The following is a 22,834-nucleotide window of genomic DNA, read 5'->3' on the forward strand; positions in this document are numbered from 1 at the left end:
GATGCTCCAGAGTGATTATCTTGTGATGAGATGAAACTCACAAATCACCAACCTTTAACAGCAGAGAATGAGAATCCAGAGCTGCTGACTCCATTCAACACAGTGAAGACAGTGAAATTATATTCTGTCCCAGCAGTCAGATCAACAACCTCATATTGAACAACTGCATCTGCATTATTGATGTCCTTCATGACAGGAACTCCATTTTCTTCATATTCCAGTTTATATGTTGAGATGTTATTAACTTTGTTCCACTTCAGAGTTAAACTGCTGGTGTTCTGATTCACCACTGAAACATTGGCTACAATCCCAGGAACTGAAAAGAGGAGACACTTTAGAAAAGCTAAATGTAACTTATAAACTATAATAATACTTTCCATACTAACCAGGTTCTTTGGGTTCTACTGATGAAGTTTTTATTGGTTCTGCTGTCGTAGAGTTCACTGTTACAACCTGAAACATGAAGATAAATAAACTAAAAACACATTAAAGATCCTGGAGAACTATTTGACTGTCAACAGTAAATACATTAATACTCTTTCCAAAGTTAGTGGTGTGAAAAAAATTTTTCCCTCCTGACTTCCTGCTTTCTGCATGTTTGTCACACTTCAATGTTTCTGAACATCAAACGGGTTTAAATATTAACCAAAGACAACACAAGTAAGTCCAAATTGTAGTTTTTAAATGAAGACTATTATTAATAAGAAAGAAAAACCCAAACTATATCAAACAGTGATTCCCCCTAAACCTAATATCTGATTGGGTCACACTGAGTACCAGCATCTGCAATCAGGTGTTTGTGATAAACTTAATCTTTGCAGAATTGTTGCAATTAAGCCTTAATGGCATGAACATTCTTTTTGAGGTCATTTTAATGTCAGTACTTTGACTAGGCCTTTCAGAGTTGGACCTGCTGGTGTGATTTGGAACATTGTTCTGCTGCAGAACCCAAACTGGCTTCAGTTTTGGTGTAGAGCTGAATTCACTGTTCCATTGATCACAGCAAAGCCAAACAGCCCAGAGCATCATACCACCTCCACCATGTTTTACCATCAGTGTGATGATGTGGTGGTACTTTTACACCAGATGTATTGAGATACACTCTTTCCAAAGAGTCCAGCTTTTGTCCCGTCAGTCCAAGAACATTTTCCATAGGAGTTATGGAAACCTTCAGATGATCTCATATTTATAGATCGTTAAACGATCTATAAATATGAGATTGTTGAAGCAATATCAAAAAACACTGACAGGTCATCGCAGAACATCTGAGAAGTTGGCATTAAATAAGTTCCATACATTGGAAAGTGACCAACAAAATATCTGAACAAGCTAAAACAACTGTAGTAGTGAAAGAAAAATGTAAAGCACTGAGTTTTTTAATTTATTGAAATGTTACTCTGCAAGGAAATAACAATTCAATTACTTCCTTCCAGGAAATAAATGAAATGCTTTATCCTTGCAACATTTCTCAATCACAGATTAATGTGGAGAAATGAGAGAGCAGAGCTACATATCTGAAGAAATCAAATCACTTCCAAGATTTTAAAGACTCATATTTGTTATTCTTCATAAAAAATATTATTGACAATGCATCAGTTTCCCGCATGTTTTGACCAGCTCTCTTAAAATGGTTTAATAAACAGCCTGATGTCAAGAGGTTTTAAAGCACAGATGCATCAACATCAGTGCAGAAACAGAAAAAACATGTTGTCTTCTTTACATTTACAAACTTCACAATCAAAGATGGCTGCCATGCATTTAAAACATAGTAACAGCTGCAGTGTCACTAATCTGGTGGCTCATATCTTCCTAAATCTTCAAAAATGTGCAACATAAATGTACAATGTCAATTTGTCAACACATACTTTAATTGTTTGAATGCATAAAAAGCAGCTGTATGATCTGAGTGCTCTGATTCAGAAAAGTTTTAACTGGTTAATGTTCTGACTCCAGAAGTAACCAAACTAAACTTAACTGTATTAAAAAGCTCTTCACTGCACACTTTCTCTGACAAGCTCCTGTCTGAAGGGATGAAAATATATATATATAAAATACACTTACCCAGAGCAGGGAGACATATATCAGCCGTTTGCAAGAGAAGGATTTTAGGAATAAAGGTTTCATCATCATTATTGCTAATAATCAATATTACACTATGATCAGGTCGTTGCTGCTTTCAGTCCTGCTTCACTGATCTGACCCAGATCTCTGTGCTTCCTTCTCTTTTCCCCAGTGATGAAGTCAATCATTATGTTTCCTTTACAATCACATAAACTTTTACTCCTCCTGCTGCTTCCTTCACAGTCAAACTGCACAACTTTTTCAAGACCCATTGGTGGGAGTTTGTCAAGCAAATTTCTGGAGTTAAATGTTTTTGGTGTTGAATATACAGCTTGTGAACTGTTTTTTATCTTTAGCATAATTTTATTGTCAATACAATGACATTAAATTGTCATTCAACACATTAGAAGGTCAAATAAAATCATTTAAAAACAGATGACACATAACATACACTATAAACACAAGTTTGTATCCATAGATCTTAAAATGTCACGTATATGAAACAGCTATAATTAAGTTTAGTGGTTATTTTATTGCACAGAAGGTGCATTATCACTGGTTTCACAGAGATAATGCATCTCAGTTCCTTATTTGCTGATGACAGCTAATAAGGAACTGGAAAAAGAAAAATATGACTTACAGAATCCAGGTCATCTCATATGAGTTACCTGTCAAAGAGTTTGTTTTCACTGTTCCTCACTGTGAGGAAAAATGGAGGAAGTTGATAAAAGTTATTATTATTTCTCCATGTGGAAACTTTAAAAGAGAGGATTGAGACATAGCAGAAAACCAAAAAAACATGTTATTTAAGAATTGTTCAAAATATTATTTTTTGAATGTTTTTTTTTTTTTTTTTACTGGATCAAAATGCAGAGAGAAACATTGGAGCACCAACTAAAACGCTTTAGCTTAAAAACAAACACCTGGTGATAAACATCCCAGATGAAGACAGATCTATTGGTGAAGCTGACAGAACAACCTTTTCTGTTTCGGCGAGGCTAACATAATGTAACATCATGTAACATAATGTTATCATGAAAAACAAAGTCTTCCCAGAAAACGAACAAAGATATTGCATTCCTCTCATTGCTTCTGTGACTGAAACAATAATTTCACTGCTGTGACTTTGGCTGTTCAGGTCAGTTGAAGGTTTTGACCACTGAAGATCCTGGAATGGGATTTACTCAGTTGTTGCATCCAAAAACTATTTAGGTTTGTAAAAATGAATGTTAATATTTCATTTTCTTGGTTCCAGTTATGCAGTTGAATCTGACTAATAATTGGCTCAATGTTTCTTTACTAATAACTTATTAGTAATAAGTGACTCTTTACTTGTTTACTTAGGAACACAATAGAAGTTTAAAGCAGATTGCGATCATAAACCCAGAACAACCCAGATCTCTGCTCCATCCATCAGGGAGGAGGTTTCTAGTTCCAGTCTTGGGTTCTAATGTCAAGTATTTTTTTTTTTCAGATTTGTCCCTGAATCAAATAACTGAATTAGCTCCTCAGAACAATCACCTGATTACTTGATTCAGGTGTGTTGAAACAGAGACACAGATGTGTCTCTGTAAAGTTAAACACATTTGCAGCCATGAATCAGTGAAAACGTCCAATTAGCTTCAACATATAAAAGCTGAAGAAGAAAAGCTGTCGGATTGGTTAAACAAGATGTCAACAAGTAAGTAATTGTTTCAATATGTTTATAAAATCTAGTTTAAAAAAAAAACGTTGTCTAAAGATACAGTTTGTTTTTAGTCCATTTTAGGAGCTAACAGTGCTAAATGCTCGTTTGTTTTCATTGTTAGCTTGTGGGACTAGCCTGCTAGCTTGTGGGATTAGCCTGCTAGCTGTTGGGATTAGCCTGCTAGCTTGTGGGATTAGCCTGCTAGCTTGTGGGATTAGCCTGCTAGCTATTGGGATTAGCCTGCTAGCTTGAGCTGCGGCCTCCAGCTGCTGTCAGGTGTGATTTGGTAAAAGTAGCAAAGCCTGCTGAGGTTACATCAGTTAAACCCGTCATCACTCAACCACACAGGATGAATGTTTTAGGTTCAGAGCCTTTAAATACTGAAGACATGAACTGGATCACAGACTTTGGGTTGGAAGTCAAACTGTTAGACAAGCGAGGAGTTGATTAGCATCTAAAGTCCTACTTCAACCTAACTCCAGGTACTATCAAGGTCTCTTTATGTTTCTCTTAGAAATGCAGACTGCAGTGAAGCAAAACTACCATGCAGAGACTGAAGGCGACATCAACAAGCTCATCAAGCTGAAGCTCAGTGCTTCCTACACATATCTTGCTCTGGTAAGTTCAGCTAAAGTCTGTCATGTTACAAACTGATGACTGGTTTCTGATGTTTCTTTTTTGCTTTTCAGGGGATGTATTTTGACAGGGATGATGTTGCATTGCCGCACTTCTCCAGGTTTTTCCTGGAGCGCTCCAAGAAGGAGCGGGAACAGGCTGAGGAGCTGCTGGAATACCAGAACACCAGAGGAGGCCGGATTCTGCTGCAGACCATCGCTGTGAGTTGAAGTCATTTTTAAAAAGGGGAAAGGTTTTTTTTACCAATAAAAGTGATCAGGCCAGTTAAAAATTGGAGTTATGTGGAGATGAAAACCTGTATTTATTAGAAAGTTTGCTTCTGTCATTTTTCTCCAAAGTTGAGTGCTGTCATGGCAAGTTTCTAAGAAACTTGGAAGCGCAACTATTGGTCACAAGCAATTTAACAAGAAAATGTTAGAATTTTGTTTTTAAAATTATTTTTAGTCTGTGGGCAGGGATGATGCAGAAGAAACTGAGAAATTAAAACTGGTACCAATAAACAAAGGTGACAATAATGGCTGCTTCTATGGCTTAAAGGACAAACTTTAGTAAAAGACTCAATTTGTCAACTTGACTTTAATTAAAAATATACTATTTCTAACTCTAACTCTATTCAATTCTATAGATCCCCTAAATGAAACCAAGACAGGAGAATTAAACTCACCTGATTGAGTTTGAGAAGAAAAGCTCTTCAAGTGGTTTCAGTAGAAATGCTGATCTAGTCTGATGGAAACATTAAATCTGTTTCTAGAAACCGAGCAGGGAGGACTGGAAAGGCGGTCTGGATGCGTTGACCTTCTCCCTGGAATACCAGAAGTCCCTGAACACTTCCATCTTGGATGTTCACCGCAGAGCCAACAGCAAGAAAGACCCACATGTTAGTTTAGCTGTGATTATTAAAGAAATGAAATCTTCTCTCCAGGTTTTGTTACAGTTTCTTCCTCTTCTAGCTCTGCGACTTCCTGGAGCGGGAGTTCCTCGTCGACAGCCATGACGCCATCAAAAAGCTGGGCGACTACATCAGCAATCTGACCCGCCTCACCGGCGCCGACCCGCACGGCTCCATGGCAGATTACCTGTTCGACAGACTCACCCTCTAACGGCGGCATTAACATCTCCAGCTGTCCACATTTCCAAAGAGGTCAAAGCTGCATTTGTTTCTGTTAAAAAAAACTATTTGCACATTTAACCCTAAACTTCTTTATTTCTGTACAATAGGTCAAACATCAACTTTTCTAAAAGAACCAGGAGCGCCAATGTTCTGAAGTTGTAGCAAAAGCCATAATTTTTGTAATGAGCTGTTGTGAAATATTTGGTTATCATGTCATGCATTCCATAGTCCTATTTTTGCAAACCTTTCTGAAATATTTCATGATCTGGAAGATGAAATGTCTAATAAATCTAAACCTGTGAAGCATTTCCTGTTGCTGTCTTTCAGTCTGAGCTTCAGTCATTATCCAGGATTGACGACATGGATTTTTATTTGGGATTTTCACTTTATAATGAATGAAGACAAGTTAAGTTTTTAAAACTAGAAAATTTTATAAAAACGATATTGCTTCAAAACGCTGTAGGTCCTGGGATTTACTTCAAAAAAAAAATACTAATTGGCAAAGTTTTTTTTTTTTTTTTTTTTTTTAACCAAGACTTTCCCAGTTCACATAGGAACACAATAGAAGTTTACATCAGGTTGAGATTATAAACTCAACCTAAACTTTGAACAATTGTTCTGTTCATCAAATATATACAATATATTGCATTCATGTGTTTAAAGTTTCTCTGTGAATGATTTGATTTCCCTTATCCAAAATGGGGAAAATGTTAATTATTTGAGAATATATTAACTTCCAGTCTTTATATTGATCTATGGGACCAAAATAAATGACAATTTCTGGATGCTCTTCAAAATTTACAGCTGATATCTATTTTAATCATGTATTGGTTTGTCAGAAATATTTGCAACAATTTAAAAGAAATATGTCGTATTATGTGTATCTGACTCGTTTCCTAACTTGGCATAGAAAGTCATCAATGAACGCTAGAGGGCGGTAAAACGTCAAGCTTCAACGTAGAAAAGCTGAAGAAGAAAAGCTCCGTTGCATTGTTTGGGGTAAACAAGACGTCAAGTCAGTAATTATGTCAGTGCCATTGTAATGTAGTTGTATAATGTAGTTCACTAACACGTTGTCTAAAGATAGTTTGTTTTTAGTCCATTGTAGGAGCTAACGGTGCTAACCGCTCGTTTATTTTCATTGTTAGCTTGTGGGATTAGCCTGCTAGCTTGAGCTGCAGCCTCTAGCTGCTGTCAGGTGTGATTTGGTAAAAGTAGCAAAGCGTTAGCCTATTAGCAAAGCCTGCTGAGGTTACATCAGTTAAACCCGTCATCACTCAACCACACAGGATGAATGTTTTAGGTTCAGAGCCTTTAAATACTGGAGACATGAAACTGGATCACAGACTTTGGGTTAGAAGTCAAACTGTTAGACAAGCTAGGAGTGTATTAGCATCTAAAGTCCCACTTCAATCTAACTCTAGGCCTCTTTATGTTTCTCTTAGAAATGCAGGCTGCAGTGAAGCAAAACTACCATGCAGAGACTGAAGGCGACATCAACAAGCTCATCAATCTGAAGCTCAGTGCTTCCTACACATATCTTGCCCTGGTAAGTTCAGCTAAAGTCTGTCATGTTACAAGCTGATGACTGTCCATCCATCAATCCATCCATTTTCTAACACCCTTGTCCCTAGTGGGCTCGGGAAGCAATCCGCTGACTGGTTTCTGATGTTTCTTTTTTGCTTTTCAGGGGATGTATTTTGACAGGGATGATGTTGCATTGCCGCACTTCTCCAGGTTTTTCCTGGAGCGCTCCAAGAAGGAGCGGGAACAGGCTGAGGAGCTGCTGGAATACCAGAACACCAGAGGAGGCCGGATTCTGCTGCAGACCATCGCTGTGAGTTCAAGACTTAAAATGTCATCAGTCTGAGCAGCTGCTGGCTTAAACACTGGACTACAACCTCAGTCTGGTTTCTAATCAACTCTATAAGTTAAATATTTTGGACTTAAAACTTTTGCAGATATGAAGATTTTAAATTTTAAAGTCTGAAACTTCCAGTTAGTAGTTGAGTGGATTGAAATAAAATCAAATGTCTGTTTTGCTAGTTGACGTCATCCTGACTACGTTGCATTTTTAGTGGTAAAGCTGCAAATTTTCTGACCTTTTCAAACCAGGTGACTTTGGGAAATGTGTCCTTTTAAAAAAAATAGTTTAGGGTTTACATAGAAGTGAGTGGAGTTGTAATTTGAAATGATTTAAAAGTACAAGAAAAGGAGGAAAATGAAACCCACCTGACTGAGTTTGAGAAGAAAAGCTCTTCAAATGGTTTCAGCGGAAATGCTGATCTAGTCTGACGGCAACATTAAATCTGTTCCTAGAAACCGAGCAGGGAGGACTGGAAAGGCGGTCTGGATGCGTTGACCTTCTCCCTGGAATACCAGAAGTCCCTGAACACTTCCATCTTGGATGTTCACCGCAGAGCCGACGGGAAGAAAGACCCACATGTTAGTTTAGCTGTGATTATTAAAGAAATGAAATCTTCTCTCCAGGTTTTGTTACAGTTTCTTCCTCTTCTAGCTCTGCGACTTCCTGGAGCGGGAGTTCCTCGTCGACAGCCATGATGCCATCAAGAAGCTGGGCGACTACATCGGCAGTCTGACCCGCCTCACCGGCGCCGACCCGCACGGCTCCATGGCAGATTACTTGTTCGACAGACACACCCTCTAAAAAAAGCATTAACATCTCCAGCTGTCCACATTTCCAAAGAGGTCAAAGCTGCATTTGTTTCCGTTAAAAAAACAACTATTTGCACTTTTAACCCTGAACTCCTTTATTTCTGTACAGTAGGTCAAACGTTAACTGGAATTACCTCAACTTTTCTAAAAGTACCAGGAGCATCAATGTTCTCAAGTTGTAGCAAAAGCCATAATTTTTGTAATGAGCCGTTATTGTGAAATGAATCACATTTGGTCTGTATCATGTCATGCATTCCATGGTCCTATTTTCACTTTTTACCAAATGCAAATGAATCAAATTGCTGAAACATTTCAATATCTGGAAAATGACCTGAAATTTTTAATAAATCTAAACCTGCCAAACCTTTGGAAGAATTCCTGTTTGCTCCGTCATGCGCTCTGAGGTTCAGTCTGAGGTTCAGTCATGTCTGCGGTTGGTTTCTGCTCTGTGGGATCATCTATGCCTCTAATAACCTGTTTTACTGAAACGGATTTGAATAAATGCAGGTTTGAGGTTTGGAAAAGAAAACATCCTGATCAGTTGACCTGATCCGACCTGTTGGAATGAATGTTCCCACCCTTAAATACTTTATTGCCGTATGTTTAGCTTGGTGTTCATAATGACTATAGTGTCCAGATTTACTCATTGTTTACAGACGAGAAATGCCATTTCATAAACTGGGGGAAATTATCCTTTGGGCCTTTGTGATTCATAACCCTGGCAAAAAACAGAACAAAGTTCAGAGAAACTGACTTTAAACACCTGGAAAGTTTTGCAAATTCTGGTATTTCAAAGAAATTGAGTAAAAAATAGTTTTAGGCAAAATATAACTTAAAACATTTTGTTTTAACCGTGCAGGTTTCAGTGTTTAATGCATTAAAATGTTTCAGTAGTAAAAATAAAAGTGATACATAAAAATATGGAGTAATTAAACATGTAAAACTAACTAGTTACTAACAGCCTTTTATCTGCTACATGGAGGAGAAAGAAATCATTTTCTAGACACTTTTACAGGAATCAAGTAAAATTACAAAACGTCCATCAAACAAAACAAATATACAGTACTGACTGTAAAACCTTGTTCATGATGAAACCAAACCAGAAACTTTGGGCCATAATGACAAAAAACATGTTTGCTAAATAAACAGACATGTCCTTTAATGTTCACTGGTGTGTATTTATTCTATTACTATTTTTTGTTAGTTTTTAAATGGAATATTTGTAATTTTCTCTGACTCCTGTAAAGTGCCTGAGTTTCTCTCCACAAATAAAATGTTTTATTTTAGTTTCTTCAGTCTTTCTGCAGCAGAATGGACACTGTCACTCAGAGTAGTTTGTAGATTAACAGCTATGCTGGCGGGATTAGTGACAGACTAGACGCTCCACACAATGTCTGTTGATTATCACACACTGCTGACATGAACACAGCACTGACCTCTCCACCTGAATAAAACAAATTCCCAAATTGATTCTCTTTGTCCGGTTTAAAACAGAGCAGTCGCAGGAAAACAAACACACTGCTGGTTTCTGTTCAGCAGAAAAGCAACAGATGTGTCGTCAGCGTTCTGATATCAGGGGGGATTAAACGATAACGCTGCTCTGGTAATTTGTCAGAGCTTTGATGGGAACGAGTTCAGGAAGCCTGCCAGGAGGAGACGGCGACGCGCTGCAGCTCTGATCATCATCCCAACAAAAAGAACAATTATTTTACACCAGCAAAGAGAAAACATCAGCAGGTAGGAAGAACTAAATTAAGTTTCTCCATATTTTACTTACAGAGTCCAGAGACGGGAAATTATTTAAATCCAAGAGTATCCAATACCGGAACAAAATTATCAGCTGTTTTATTATCTAGAGATGCAAATGTGTTTTGTTTTTGCTAATTGATTATTTGCAGAAAATAGTCAGAACTTTCCTGAAGAACGAAACATTTATTCTGTCAGATCAACTTTTGCAATTAATCTCTTTATTGATGTTTGTTTATTATTCTGTGAATTATTCTGTTACAATCCTTTACTAGACTGATCCATCCATCCATCCATCCATCTTTTTATTTTAGGTATATCTGTTTGCAAGGCTGTTTTTAGATTTATGAATAATCTTTTGTTTAATTCCTTATGTATTTATTTAGTTTGATTTTCTTAGTTTTTTCTTTTTTATTATCTCTTGCATTGGACAGAGTCCTTCTTGCTATACAGTTTTTTTATTATTATTATCACAAATCATGAAAATCACATAAAAATGACCTTTTTTTTTCTTCTGCATTATGTTGAATAAACTGCAGTTCTGGGTACATTAAAACTAGTTCAACATTCTCAACAAAAATCATAAAAATCTAATGTCTTAGTCGACTTACAGGCTGTTACAATGATCTAATAATCGATAAATTGAACATGACAGGGAATAAATGTGAAGAATATCAAGAGATGAGAGCAACTTCTGTGTTGCAGTTTGAGAATCTGAGATTTTGGATTAATATTTTGGAGGCAGAGTTTAATCCAGCCCGGCGGAGAATGAGGCTGGGATGGGAGTGAAGGCGAGGGTTAAGGGCCGCAGGAGATGACAGAGAGCGCGAGTAACAGAGGGATTAAGGTCAGCCATGTTGAGCATCTGGCTTAGGCGATGTCCCATGCTCCTGCTCCGTCCTGCAACACATGATCAGAGGGATTACGCTGCAGACATGCAGAAATGTGTCGCGGCTCGCTGAACGGGCCAACTACGCACACACTGACCTGCTCTGGGTTCCCACAGCTGGCATGAGGCTGGGCAGCGGCGGGCTCCGGCTCCGGAGGGCCGCGGAGCCGTCCGAACCCGAATCCGAGGAATCCACGGAACCGGCCGGTCACGAGCACAGCCATCCGGAACACCACCACGAACACGCGCATCCAGAACATCACCCCGCACACGAGTACGACCACATGAAGGAGAAGTTCATGAACGAGCTGAGTCACCTGCCAAGTAAGGCGCCGGCAGAACCGGGATGAACCGATCCGATGACTGTTTCACAAACAAAACGAAAAGGATTCAGAATATTTGAACTTTCACACCTTTTGTCAGTTCCAACCATGGAAGCACCAACACACTCTTTTCACTTCCGATATCTGAGGTTTAGTATCGGCTGACAGCGATACGATACAGAAAAACTTCTGAACTGATTTAAAATGTTTTTTTTTTAAACATGATATCTGATAACTGCAGTAAATCACTCTTAAATACACCAATAACTGTAAAAACATCAAATCTTGATGCTAGTCGGAAGAAGAACAGCCAATGTAAAATAAATAAAGTGACAAAAACAATAATCAACTTTTGTCGAACATGTGAAAACAACTACAGATGCACCAATCCACTTTTTATCACTTCTGATACCGATATCTGAGATTTAGTAGCGGCCGATACCGATCAGATGAAACGGTGTTGAATTGACTTAAAACATTTCTTCTTTTAAAAAACGCAGACGTAAATGGACTGAATTACAAATTAATTTGATAACTCTGCACCAGGAGGAGACGGCGACGCGCTGCAGCATCATCCCAACAAAAAGAACAATTATTTTACACCAGCAAAGAGAAAACATCAGCAGTAGAGCAAAGTTTGGTCAAACATGTAAAAAAAACTTTAATTTGTTCAGTTAGTGCAAAAAAACGTGACCAACCTTCTTTCAAATGGCTCAGAAAGTGCAATTAAGATTTCTAAATATAATGCAAAATAAATAAAATAGCATAGAATTAGGCTGAATAGATCTGCCACAACTTGTTTTCAGAATCCAAATCTGAATTTGCCCGAACAAAAAATATGAAATTCAGAGCATACACACATAAAGTATAATAAATAAACTTTAGAGGAAATAAAATGAATAATTTTTCATAGCATTTTCCACAAATATCAACATCTCATAGAAGAAATGTATCTAAAAGTGTAAATCTTTATTTTAAAATCTAAAGATCAAAAGAAAACAATGATTTCTTAAACATGAGAGCAAATATAGTAGATATTTATCAAAAATTATAAGCAGGTGTGTAATATTTACAGCAGAATTTCACTTTTATTTACCACTTTGTGTTGGTTTATCTGACAAAATCCCGTTAAATTGAAACTTTTAGCTGAACGTAATGTGCAATAAGTTCAATAGCATCAAGTCTTTGGGATGTTTGTGTTCAGGAATCAGTTCTGTTAAGCTAAAGATTACAGTGGGAAAGGAATGACTTATACTTATGATGTTTTTAAACGTCTACTCCCAGCTGCAGGAGTGTTATTATCTGATTGTGGGGAAGAAAGTGTTTACTAACCAAACACACTCAGCAAACTGTCTGCAGATAAGTGTCAGCTCTGAAAATCCCTGAGGATCAGACAAATGAACTCATCGGTGAAATACTGTGGTTCATTCAAAGTGATTAAAAATCTCATTTGGGTCGGGCTGACTCGCCGCTCTTCTGTAGTTCCTGTGTGGGCAGTGGCGGCCATCGTCGTTCTGGTCCTGGTTCTGGTGGCCTGCTTTATCTTCTGCGTTTTCAAAAAATGTTTTGGGAAAAAGAAAAAGCCGAAGAAAGAGAGGGGGAGGAAGGCCGGAGGTCGGCGCCGGAAGGAGAAGGAAGGAGAAGGGGAATCCGGAGAAAAGGTGGGTTACTTTTGGCTCCGCAGCCAGTCTCACCTCTTCTGCTGTTTCACGATGAGTCATGGAGACGTTTCCTGTTGCAGGATGGAGACGTGAAAAAGGACGGAGAGGAAGAAGAGAAAGAGCAGGAGAAGTTGGGAAAGCTGGAGTTCTCCTTGGATTACAACTTCACAGATTCTCAGGTAGCAACAGTTAAAACAGATTAAAGATTAAAATTAGTTCCAATCGATTCACTAACGATGAATCAGAGCTACTGTTAGTGTGATCGCCATCCACAAGAGGGCGCCACTGGTCAGTCGTAAGCGGAGCCAGCTGAAAGAGAAACAAAGATGGCGGATGTAGCGTCAGCATATTCGGGTCGTTCTAGATAGAAAAAGGATTAAATTTCTGCCAGAAAACAAGAAACTTTGAGATCAATATCATACATTTTCTGGACAAAAAATGAAAATTTCTGAGTCAAAAAGTCAAAAATATGCGAGATAAAAATCTAAAATTTCTGAAATTTTCTAAAGAAAAATTAGAAAATTTCTGAGTTTGAAAAGTAAAAAAATATGTTAGAAAAATGCAGAAATGTTTAGACTGATCTCAGAAATTTTCTAAAAACAGGAAGATTAAATTGTTCTTTTTTTTCTGGACAATTTTTGAGATTGAGTCAGTTTTTATCTGCGAAAAACTTTATTCCTATCTACAATGGGCCTGATACGATGCACTTTTTAAAAATTAGGAAATAATAGAAAAATTGCCCTTTCTGTTACGGAAAGATGATCAACAGCCCTGACGTAAGAGAAAACTCAGGTTTTTCTTTTTTTAAGGAAAGTGTTTGTTAATTATCTGTTAGTCAATCGATAAGATCAATAAGATGACCTCATTAATCAATAACTTGCATCCCTAGCGTTTGATTTGTTTTTCTTTCTGCTGAAGCTCATCGTGGGAATCCTTCAGGCTCAGGACCTCGCTGCCATGGACATGGGAGGAACCTCGGACCCCTACGTTAAAGTTTTCCTGCTGCCTGACAAGAAGAAGAAATATGAGACCAAAGTCCAGCGTAAAAACTTGAGCCCTGTTTTCAACGAGACTTTTATTTTTAAGGTGCTTCAGCGCAAACAGTTTTGTTTTTGTTGACATTTGTGTCAACAAATGTCAACATTTGTTGACATTTGTTGACATTTGTTGACATTTGTCATTAGTCTGTCAATTATTGAAATAATTGTCAACAAACCATCTGCATTTCCTTATTTAACATCAAATGTCATTTCTTCTTAGATTCCCTATGCAGAGTTGGGCGGAAAGATTTTGATTCTGCAGGTTTTCGACTTTGATCGTTTCTCCAAGCACGACATGATCGGCGAAATCAAGATTCCCATGAGCAGTGTTGATCTGGGCCAGCCGATGCAGCAATGGAGGGACTTGGAGAGTGGAGAGAAAGAAGAGGTAAAGTTTAGTTTTTATTGAAAAGGTATTAAACAGGGTTACCTTAATAAGTGGGTTTGGTCACATTCCTTTGGTTTCTGCAGTAAAAATTGTTTTATGTGGTTTAAAATAACTTTAAACAGTCAAAACTGTCATTTAAAGAACAGCAGAATTTATCAAGGTGCATAGCAATAGGGAGGGGAGGGGCAGTGCTACTCTACAGTCTGAAGAATCCATACAAACTTGCTTCGACCTACAACAGACTCTGCAATTATTAACTTGTCAGAAAATTAATAAATATGCTGCTTGTTTCAAAAACCACTTTCCAAAATTTTTGACCAACTTTTCTGTCTTCAGGAAAAATTGGGAGACATTTGCATTTCTTTGCGTTACGTGCCAACGGCTGGGAAACTGACGGTGAACATCATGGAGGCAAAAAATCTGAAAAAAATGGATGTTGGTGGTTTATCTGGTAACTAAGCCTCTCTGGGACTTCGGTCCAAATTCTGTCTCATATCGAAGGAAGATGTTGAATTCTTTTTGTTGTCTTAAAAAGACCCATATGTGAAGATCGTCCTGCAACAAAACGGGAAGCGGATAAAGAAGAAGAAGACGACGGTGAAGAAGAACACGCTCAATCCCTACTTTAACGAAAGCTTCAGCTTCGAAGTCCCATTTGAACAAATACAGGTGAGCTTTAAATGATGCAAGAACTCAAACTCTATTTAGTCTAAAAAAGGTGCAGATTCTGCAGATTTAATCTCCTAAGCCTTTTTATACAATATTATAAATGTGTAAAAAAAAAATGCAAAAATAAAAACCAATAACAAAAACCAATATTTTATTACCAAAATTCAATAACAGAGTTTCTGTTAATCTACACTTGATCGTTTGTATTAGTACATGATTATTTAAATAATAATCAATAATTGTGATCGATTAATCACAATTGATTATGAGTAAATTATTGAAATAATTGTCAACTAATTTAGTAATTGATTAACCATTAATTGGAGTTCTCTGACTCTCTAAGACAGACAATTTGCTGAAGAAAATCAACATATTCAGAGCAGTAATGAAGCCAAAACTGAACAAAAAATATAAACATTTTGCATTTAAAATAAAGACACTTTTAGTCTGTAAAACTCTCCAAGCGGTCGACATTTAGCTTCATTTGGCTGTTGCATTTTGGACAATAAAATGTTTCTTTTCCTATTTTAAATAGGAATAAAATTATTTGTTTATTTCCATCTTTTAATGCACTTCAAAAATAGTTTTTTTATACTATTACATGGAAAGGTTAAACGAAAAATCTGTAGAATGTAACAATTAATTTATTGAGCTTCAGAATAAGCAATAGATTAATCAACTACTAAAATAATCTTTAGTTGTAGCCCTAATCACAATTAATTTAATTGTTTCACTGCAAAAACACAAAATGTTGTATTTTTGCAGTCCTATGCAATGTCACTCATCTTAAAGTGTAATTAAGTGATGTCATCATTTTGTTTTTTCTCCAGAAAGTGCAGGTTGTCATCACCGTGTACGACTACGACAAGCTGGGGAGCAACGACCCCATAGGGAAAACCTTCATGGGTTATGGGGCGACTGGTGTGGGCCTGCGCCACTGGTCTGACATGCTGGCGAATCCTCGGCGCCCGGTGGCGCAGTGGCACACCCTGCTGCCTGAGGAGGAGGTGGACGCAGCGCTCAAAGCCAAACCCCGCTAACAACCGGACTCTGATCCAGATCTGAAATGTCTTCTCAGTTTGTTTGTTCTGTTTCACGGTCCAGTGAATAAAGGCGCCGTCGTTTCTGAAGAGAGACCGTCTCCTCAGAAGAATTTGATTGGATGTGACTTTTTCCTTTTACGGACATTTGGACCCGAGTCGTTACAGAACCCCGTAATCTAGAGATAAGTTTGTTCACCTGTCACTAGTCTGTGCTTTGTATTTTGATGTGCCTGTGTACATTACAAACAATTTTCTTTTTGCTTTTCCTCTTTTTTTTCACACTTTATAGACCAAATCTAAATTTGAAAACTCGAAAAACCGTGAATGTAAATATGGAGGTTCTGTGAAATTCCTTCAATATAAAAGAATAGTTTGTGAACTCTTGTCTTATGTGAAGTCCTGTTGGTGTTTTGGCTCATTATATTGTGCTTTTGTGTAAAAGACTCCTTTAAAATCGAAATAAAAAATCTTTCGACAGTTGTGCAGTTGCTATCTTCACCTTTAGATAATCTGGGTCGGTCCCGACCTTGGGCTCTGCAGCTTATTAAGTGGAAATTTAGTAAGCTTAAAATATGTGTAAAATAAGTGTAAACCTATTAAAACAAGTAATAACTACTTATATTTAGTCTAAGGGTGTTTCCTAATAGTGAGTTGCCATCTTACCAGCAATTTTCATGGAGTTAAATTAGGGCCATTAAGTTTGTTCTTTAAAAAGAAAAGAAAAAATATTATTATTATTATTATTATTATTATTATTATTATTATTATTTGAAACAAAAAAAATTCTGAAACTGAACAAAAAATGTTGAAACTGAAATTAAAAAAAAAATCTGAAATAGACAATTGTTTTAAATTAAAAAGATATATCTGTGAAAAAACATTCACTTCTTTGTTCATTTGGTTATTTTATAATAATAATAATAATTATTATTATTATTGTTGTTGTTATTATTTTAACAAACACTGCAAGTTAATTGACACCAATAGAGCTCCTTAGTATCTTAACAAACGTCGCATGTTAATTGACACAAATAGAGCTCCTTAGTATCTTAACAAACGTCGCAAGTTAATTGACACCAATAGAGCTCCTTAGTATCTTAACAAACGTCACAAGTTAATTGACACCAATAGAGCTCCTTAGTATCTTAACAAACACTGCAAGTTAATTGACACCAATAGAGCTCCTTAGTATCTTAACAAACACTGCAAGTTAATTGACACCAATAGAGCTCCTTAGTATCTTAACAAACGTCGCAAGTTAACTGACACCAATAGAGCTCCTTAGTATCTTAACAAACGTCGCAAGTTAATTGACACCAATAGAGCTCCTTAGTATCTTAACAAACACTGCAAGTTAATTGACACCAATAGAGCTCCTTAGTATCTTAACAAACACTGCAAGTTAATTGACACCAATAGAGCTCCTTAGTATCTTAACAAACGTCGCAAGTTAATTGACACCAATAGAGCTCCTTAGTATCTTAACAAACACTGCAAGTTAATTGACACCAATAGAGCTCCTTAGTATCTTAACAAACACTGCAAGTTAATTGACACCAATAGAGCTCCTTAGTATCTTAACAAACGTCGCAAGTTAATTGACACCAATAGAGCTCCTTAGTATCTTAACAAACGTCGCAAGTTAATTGACACCAATAGAGCTCCTTAGTATCTTAACAAACGTCGCAAGTTAATTGACACCAATAGAGCTCCTTAGTATCTTAACAAACACTGCAAGTTAATTGACACCAATAGAGCTCCTTAGTATCTTAACAAACGTCGCAAGTTAATTGACACCAATAGAGCTCCTTAGTATCTTAACAAACGTCGCAAGTTAATTGACACCAATAGAGCTCCTTAGTATCTTAACAAACACTGCAAGTTAATTGACACCAATAGAGCTCCTTAGTATCTTAACAAACACTGCAAGTTAATTGACACCAATAGAGCTCCTTAGTATCTTAACAAACGTCGCAAGTTAATTGACACCAATAGAGCTCCTTAGTATCTTAACAAACACTGCAAGTTAATTGACACCAATAGAGCTCCTTAGTATCTTAACAAACACTGCAAGTTAATTGACACCAATAGAGCTCCTTAGTATCTTAACAAACGTCGCAAGTTAATTGACACCAATCGAGCTCCTTAGTATCTTAACAAACGTCGCAAGTTAATTGACACCAATAGAGCTCCTTAGTATCTTAACAAACACTGCAAGTTAATTGACACCAATAGAGCTCCTTAGTATCTTAACAAATACTGCAAGTTAATTGACACCAATAGAGCTCCTTAGTATCTTAACAAACGTCGCAAGTTAATTGACACCAAAAGAGCTCCTTAGTATCTTAACAAACGTCGCAAGTTAATTGACACCAATAGAGCTCCTTAGTATCTTAACAAACACTGCAAGTTAATTGACACCAAAAGAGCTCCTTAGTATCTTAACAAACACTGCAAGTTAATTGACACCAATAGAGCTCCTTAGTATCTTAACAAACGTCGCAAGTTAATTGACACCAAAAGAGCTCCTTAGTATCTTAACAAACGTCGCAAGTTAATTGACACCAATAGAGCTCCTTAGTATCTTAACAAACGTCGCAAGTTTGTTAAGATACTAATTGACAAGTTAATTGACACCAAAAGAGCTCCTTAGTATCTTAACAAACGTCGCAAGTTTGATTAAGATCAAGTTAATTGACACCAATAGAGCTCCTTTATATCTTAACAAACACTGCAAGTTAATTGACACCAATAGAGCTCCTTAGTATCTTAACAAACGTCGCAAGTTAATTGACACCAATAGAGCTCCATAGCTGCCTCATCGCATTGGAGACCGTTACCTAGCAACCGAAGCCAAACATTTCCCCGGATGTTCCAGGTCCCTTGCAGAGGTGAGTCCCCACCAGAGAGTTATAATCCATGAGTTATTAGCTTGTTTAGTCTACACACCGTTAGCATGACCAGAGTCACCGCTCGCCTGTTGCTACCTTGTTTCAGCGTCGACGTGAAACGCAGCTGAATTCCGACGGTTCCATGTTTCTGTGAGGATGAGCGCAGGGCGGGTGTCTGAAGGAGCGGGCTGGTTCTCCTGGTGGGGCTTCAGTCCAGCCCGGAACCTGCTCAGTTTGGGTGAGAAGAAGCTGCGCCAGGATGTTTACATCTTTATTTAATAAACGAAAAGGATTATGGGTAGTGGAGCGGTTCCCGATGTGGGGTTCTACACCTCATAAAGGGTCATAAAGGGTCATAAAGGGTCAAATCAACAATATCATTTATTCATAACATATTACATCAAACATGACCATTATTTTGAATTAAACATTTTGCTACCATTGTTGCACCCCCTAAATTGCTGAAATTTGAAATAAAACTAAATATAAATGAATATCTTATCATGGGTCAACTTGTGTTTTGCTGTCTATCCAGGCCCGGTGAAATCTGATGGAGAAATGAATGTGCTGCTGGTCGGCAGCGGGGATCCCAGACATATTTTGAAGACTATCGCTGATTCTCCAGTCGAGCAAAACCTTCATGTGAGCCATTCAATGCAACAACACAAAATTTTACCAAGTAATTTTGTTTCAGTTTCACGTGCAACTATCTTAGTGCATTTACAATAAGATAAAAGGAAGTTACAACTGACTAATTACTTAGTAATTCCTGATAACAAATTGCTTAAGTGAAATCATCTACAAGTGGGACAAGTACTTATTTACTTATTTATTTAAAAGAAGCTCCTATTTCTTGCTGAAAAGTTACTTACAAGTTAGTTTTGTCTCATTTCAAGTGAACTAAAATATTTTCTCTAGAAAGTAGACAAAGACAATTGATAAGAGTTTATGTTTTTGCACTTTATTCCCTTAAGTTTCTGCATTAAACACAGATATCTGTGCAGATACGTGCAGCAGGAATCACACATGTTCTCCGTTCTGCAGATGTGGGTGATTGAAAGCAGCATGGATGTTGTGGCTCGGCAGCTGCTGCTCCTCTATGTTACGCTGATGCCACAGGAAAAGATGGGAATCAACGGTCAGAGCTGCTTTGAGGATGAGTTTCATTTTATTAAAGCCACTGCACTCTAAAATGTTCTGTGTTCAGAAAGGACTGAAGTTTTCCTGGAGCTTTTTGGAAACACGGAAATCCGGAGTCAGACAGAAGAGACGCTGCGGCGAGCAGCATCGCAACTCATTCTCTCTGTCACTGAAATAATGGAGGACCCCATAAATGCCTGCATGAACACAACTCTCCTGAAGGTGAACGGTGCAATTACTCATATCTTATTTCCAGTAAAGCCACTAAAACTGAATGTTTTTCCAGTTTAAAGAGCGGGATGAGCTAGCCAGGATATTCAAGCTGTGGATCCAGCAAACCTCACCTGTAGGTTCTTCTCCTGTCATCATGTCCAAAGCCTGGGATTATCGGGTCAGGCAGCATCTCGGTACCCGTTACGACTCCAAGAAGGGATGTTTCGACTGGGACCTCACCATGAAGCTGCATGAGAAAGGGGTGATGGAGAATATTTACACTTTATTGTTTATGTTGCCAAAAGAAAAAAACCCAGAACTGGTAATTTTAATGTTGAGAACTTCACTGCAAAAACACAAAATCCTATCAAGAATATTTCTTATTACAATTAAAATAAAACTTAATTAACTTACAAGTAACTTTTCAGCAAAAAATATGAGCTTGTTTTAAGTCAGTAATTGTTTAATATTGATCAAAAATATCATGGGATATTTTCCGATGTTATAAGTGAAACAATCTGTCAATCTAAGTAGTATTTTTCATCAAAATTAAGGAATTGTTGACTAAAACAAGCTTCTGTATCTTGCTGTAAATTTACTTGCGAGTTAGTTGTCGTATTTCAAATATACTAAGAAACTAAATTTGTGTTTTTCCAGTGATGAACTCTTTCTGGTTTTTCTCTAAGCAGTGTGGCGTCATCAGCAAACAGCAGTACGTGCAATGGAGAGAAAAAGGTTTGGCGTTCGAAATGAGGGAAGGAATCTACCAAACAACCAACCCCACTTTACTCTCCACAAGAGTTTTTAATAAGGTTTGTGCATATTTGTTTTTGGTGAACTGAAGAGCTTTGAAATTAAATAAACAATCTAAATTTTAGTTTGTTTTTGTCTCAGCAGAAAGGAGATAAAGTTGGCATTCAAGGCTACTGGGGAGACATCGTTTCCAGCCCTTATCTTTCCTTTGGTATTGAAAGTGACGACAAGAAGCTGCTGAAAACACAGAATGGGCAACACCTCAATGTAACACATTGCTTCAATTGTTGCCTTCACATTTTGTCACTTTGCAACCTTTCATTTCTTTTATTGGAATAAGAAGTAGATATATATTTGAAAGCAAACTCACAGTTGTATTTGGAGTGAAATGTAGTTTCAAATTTTTTAAATTAATACAAGTTTACAATCCATTTATAATTTTCTTTCAGTTTATATTAAATGTGCTCACATTCTGAAGAAGACAGCAGTTTTTTTATTTAGCATCTTATTGCCTCCACAGACGGCCCAGGAAATCTCTTTTGCAAACCTGCAGGAGTTGTTCCGGTCCCTGTCCAGCAGGCGGCGCCATCTCACTACTTCTCAAACAGACGCAGAGGCGGAGGAAGAGCCCACTCTGAGTCAGCAAGAATCACTTAATAGTAAAACATCAAATTATAACAGAGATATCTGAAACTGAAAATGTCAGAATGTACATCTAGGATAATATTTTTATAATCTTATATAGTTATGTTCTTTATTTCATTGGTTTTATCAATGCAAATCAACTCAGTACATTTTCTTTTACTCCTCTTCAGATTTAATGCACCTCAGTGGCGTCTCTGTCACATTTCTGCCTTTAGACTCTCTTCAAAAGCTGCCACAGAAGCAGAAATACCGCCACTACTTCAACTCTATTTACTTCTCTGCCAGGTGAGCATCACTAAACAACAACAGAATATTTATTTTGTGTCATCCTGAACGCCGGATATGGCTGCTGAGCAGGTTTCTATCTCTCTGTTTGTAAAGCTGCGTCCACCAGTTGGACCCCATGATGGGACAGATTGCTGCACCAGACGCTGTGCTTGTCGTGGAGATGGCCAAGTGAGGGTTTTTATAGTAACATGGCCTGTTACCATGGCAACTGCACTGTCACCAAGAGTACAGTGGCGGCTCTGTGCTTCGTTTTGCTTATTAACCAACACTGTGTGTGTGTGTGTGTGTGTGTGTGTGTGTGTGTGTGTGTGTGTGTGTGTGTGTGTGAGAACTCGGTTTTTATATCATTGTGGGTCCTATTTGTGTATACAATGCAGGGTTGTGGGGACCACTGCGTTTGTGGGGACATTTTCTTGGGAAATGCGTTTTTTGGGTTAAGGGTTAGTTTTAGGGCTAAGGTGTGAATTGACTTTTGATGTGTGTGATGGTTCGTGTTAGAGTTAGGGTTAGGCTGCAGAAAATTAATGGAAGTCAATGTCAAGTCCCCACCAGACATAAAAACAAGACTGTATGTGTGTGTGCACTTTTTAGGTACATTTTGGACCTGAACAAGGAGCAGGAAGCGGGCTTTGCAGAGACAGTGGTGAAATTGGCGCAAAAGGCAGGATTTGAGCCCTGGTGTGAGGGCGCCAGTGATGGCGGCAATGATGGCGCCCATGCAGTTTTTGTTCAGCAGAAGAAGTGAAGACGGTTTTTCTTCAGCACAGACCTGCAAGCTGCTTCTGATGCAACAACATAAAGTTTTTCTCATGTTTTATTAAATGAGCTTTTTGAGAGAAGTAGGATTATATAAGATTTTTCTTACTTCTACTTCTTTTCTCAAAACTTTTGTTCATATTAATGTATGACATGCCCATTTTAGGTTATAAATACAAAATAAATAAATTTTCTAGATAATTTTCATCATTATGTTT

General features: G+C 37.5%; 5 protein-coding genes across 11 annotated transcripts in view; 4 read left to right on the forward strand and 1 right to left on the reverse strand.

Annotated features, from left to right (window-relative positions):
• Positions 1-2,320, reverse strand: part of LOC129377892 (receptor-type tyrosine-protein phosphatase H-like) — a 28,728-nt gene extending 26,408 nt beyond the window's left edge. Inside the window, exons 1-3 of the mRNA XM_055058124.1 lie at positions 2,062-2,320; positions 387-453; positions 53-316 (exon numbers count right to left, since the gene is read on the reverse strand). Of these exons, the coding sequence (XP_054914099.1) occupies positions 53-316; positions 387-453; positions 2,062-2,130 (400 nt within the window). The 5' untranslated portion in view covers positions 2,131-2,320. The remainder of the gene's footprint in view (positions 1-52; positions 317-386; positions 454-2,061) is intronic.
• A 1,309-nt stretch (positions 2,321-3,629) lies between these two features.
• On the forward strand, positions 3,630-5,801 carry LOC129377899 (ferritin, middle subunit-like). 3 transcript variants are annotated; one of them, XM_055058133.1, is made up of 6 exons: positions 3,630-3,742; positions 4,263-4,366; positions 4,438-4,584; positions 5,136-5,261; positions 5,335-5,525; positions 5,603-5,801. In XM_055058133.1, the coding sequence occupies exons 1-5, from the start codon at positions 3,733-3,735 to the stop codon at positions 5,482-5,484; spliced, it is 537 nt and encodes a 178-aa protein (XP_054914108.1). In that variant the 5' UTR covers positions 3,630-3,732; the 3' UTR covers positions 5,485-5,525; positions 5,603-5,801. The 3 variants fall into 3 exon arrangements, with proteins under 3 accessions (XP_054914108.1, XP_054914107.1, XP_054914109.1); XM_055058132.1 differs by having other exon boundaries at positions 5,335-5,801; XM_055058134.1 differs by lacking the exon at positions 3,630-3,742 and adding an exon at positions 4,070-4,159 and having other exon boundaries at positions 5,335-5,801.
• Positions 5,802-6,425: 624 nt separating this feature from the next.
• Positions 6,426-8,538, forward strand: LOC129377900 (ferritin, lower subunit-like). 4 transcript variants are annotated; one of them, XM_055058135.1, is made up of 5 exons: positions 6,426-6,510; positions 6,941-7,044; positions 7,186-7,332; positions 7,815-7,940; positions 8,014-8,538. In XM_055058135.1, the coding sequence occupies exons 2-5, from the start codon at positions 6,943-6,945 to the stop codon at positions 8,161-8,163; spliced, it is 525 nt and encodes a 174-aa protein (XP_054914110.1). In that variant the 5' UTR covers positions 6,426-6,510; positions 6,941-6,942; the 3' UTR covers positions 8,164-8,538. The 4 variants fall into 4 exon arrangements, with proteins under 4 accessions (XP_054914110.1, XP_054914111.1, XP_054914112.1 ...); XM_055058136.1 differs by having other exon boundaries at positions 6,433-6,522; XM_055058137.1 differs by having other exon boundaries at positions 6,439-6,494.
• Positions 8,539-9,672: 1,134 nt separating this feature from the next.
• On the forward strand, positions 9,673-16,407 carry syt5b (synaptotagmin Vb). The gene is made up of 9 exons (XM_055058129.1): positions 9,673-9,908; positions 10,924-11,130; positions 12,612-12,790; positions 12,871-12,969; positions 13,709-13,876; positions 14,051-14,218; positions 14,555-14,669; positions 14,754-14,887; positions 15,718-16,407. The coding sequence occupies exons 2-9, from the start codon at positions 10,929-10,931 to the stop codon at positions 15,925-15,927; spliced, it is 1,275 nt and encodes a 424-aa protein (XP_054914104.1). The 5' UTR covers positions 9,673-9,908; positions 10,924-10,928; the 3' UTR covers positions 15,928-16,407.
• Positions 16,408-18,753: 2,346 nt separating this feature from the next.
• On the forward strand, positions 18,754-22,792 carry LOC129377895 (dynein axonemal assembly factor 3-like). Of its 2 annotated transcripts, none has more exons than XM_055058126.1 (12): positions 18,754-18,821; positions 18,928-19,059; positions 19,357-19,463; positions 19,866-19,959; positions 20,029-20,183; positions 20,248-20,436; positions 20,864-20,986; positions 21,072-21,194; positions 21,448-21,586; positions 21,743-21,857; positions 21,954-22,028; positions 22,452-22,792. In XM_055058126.1, the coding sequence occupies exons 2-12, from the start codon at positions 18,978-18,980 to the stop codon at positions 22,603-22,605; spliced, it is 1,356 nt and encodes a 451-aa protein (XP_054914101.1). In that variant the 5' UTR covers positions 18,754-18,821; positions 18,928-18,977; the 3' UTR covers positions 22,606-22,792. The 2 variants fall into 2 exon arrangements, with proteins under 2 accessions (XP_054914101.1, XP_054914102.1); XM_055058127.1 differs by having other exon boundaries at positions 21,448-21,565; positions 22,452-22,791.
• Positions 22,793-22,834: the final 42 nt, after the last annotated feature.

Source organism: Poeciliopsis prolifica, unplaced genomic scaffold (genome assembly GCF_027474105.1).
Source record: "Poeciliopsis prolifica strain line A6 unplaced genomic scaffold, Auburn_PproV2 SCAFFOLD049, whole genome shotgun sequence".
Taxonomy (NCBI): domain Eukaryota; kingdom Metazoa; phylum Chordata; class Actinopteri; order Cyprinodontiformes; family Poeciliidae; genus Poeciliopsis; species Poeciliopsis prolifica.

Excerpts from the sequence above, each read along its gene's own strand:
- LOC129377900 (XM_055058135.1), top strand. The coding sequence starts at position 6,943 with ATGCAGGCTGCAGTGAAGCAAAACTACCATGCAGAGACTGAAGGCGAC. Across the intron at positions 7,333-7,814 it reads TTCTGCTGCAGACCATCGCT|AAACCGAGCAGGGAGGACTG; the intron begins GTGAGTTCAAGA and ends ATCTGTTCCTAG. Across the intron at positions 7,941-8,013 it reads ACGGGAAGAAAGACCCACAT|CTCTGCGACTTCCTGGAGCG; the intron begins GTTAGTTTAGCT and ends TTCCTCTTCTAG.
- LOC129377895 (XM_055058126.1), top strand. The coding sequence starts at position 18,978 with ATGAGCGCAGGGCGGGTGTCTGAAGGAGCGGGCTGGTTCTCCTGGTGG. Across the intron at positions 19,464-19,865 it reads CAGTCGAGCAAAACCTTCAT|ATGTGGGTGATTGAAAGCAG; the intron begins GTGAGCCATTCA and ends TCCGTTCTGCAG. Across the intron at positions 21,858-21,953 it reads TCTATTTACTTCTCTGCCAG|CTGCGTCCACCAGTTGGACC; the intron begins GTGAGCATCACT and ends CTGTTTGTAAAG.
- LOC129377899 (XM_055058132.1), top strand. Across the intron at positions 4,367-4,437 it reads CCTACACATATCTTGCTCTG|GGGATGTATTTTGACAGGGA; the intron begins GTAAGTTCAGCT and ends TTTGCTTTTCAG. Across the intron at positions 4,585-5,135 it reads TTCTGCTGCAGACCATCGCT|AAACCGAGCAGGGAGGACTG; the intron begins GTGAGTTGAAGT and ends ATCTGTTTCTAG.
- syt5b (XM_055058129.1), top strand. The coding sequence starts at position 10,929 with ATGAGGCTGGGCAGCGGCGGGCTCCGGCTCCGGAGGGCCGCGGAGCCG. Across the intron at positions 11,131-12,611 it reads CGAGCTGAGTCACCTGCCAA|TTCCTGTGTGGGCAGTGGCG; the intron begins GTAAGGCGCCGG and ends GCTCTTCTGTAG. Across the intron at positions 12,970-13,708 it reads ACAACTTCACAGATTCTCAG|CTCATCGTGGGAATCCTTCA; the intron begins GTAGCAACAGTT and ends TTTCTGCTGAAG.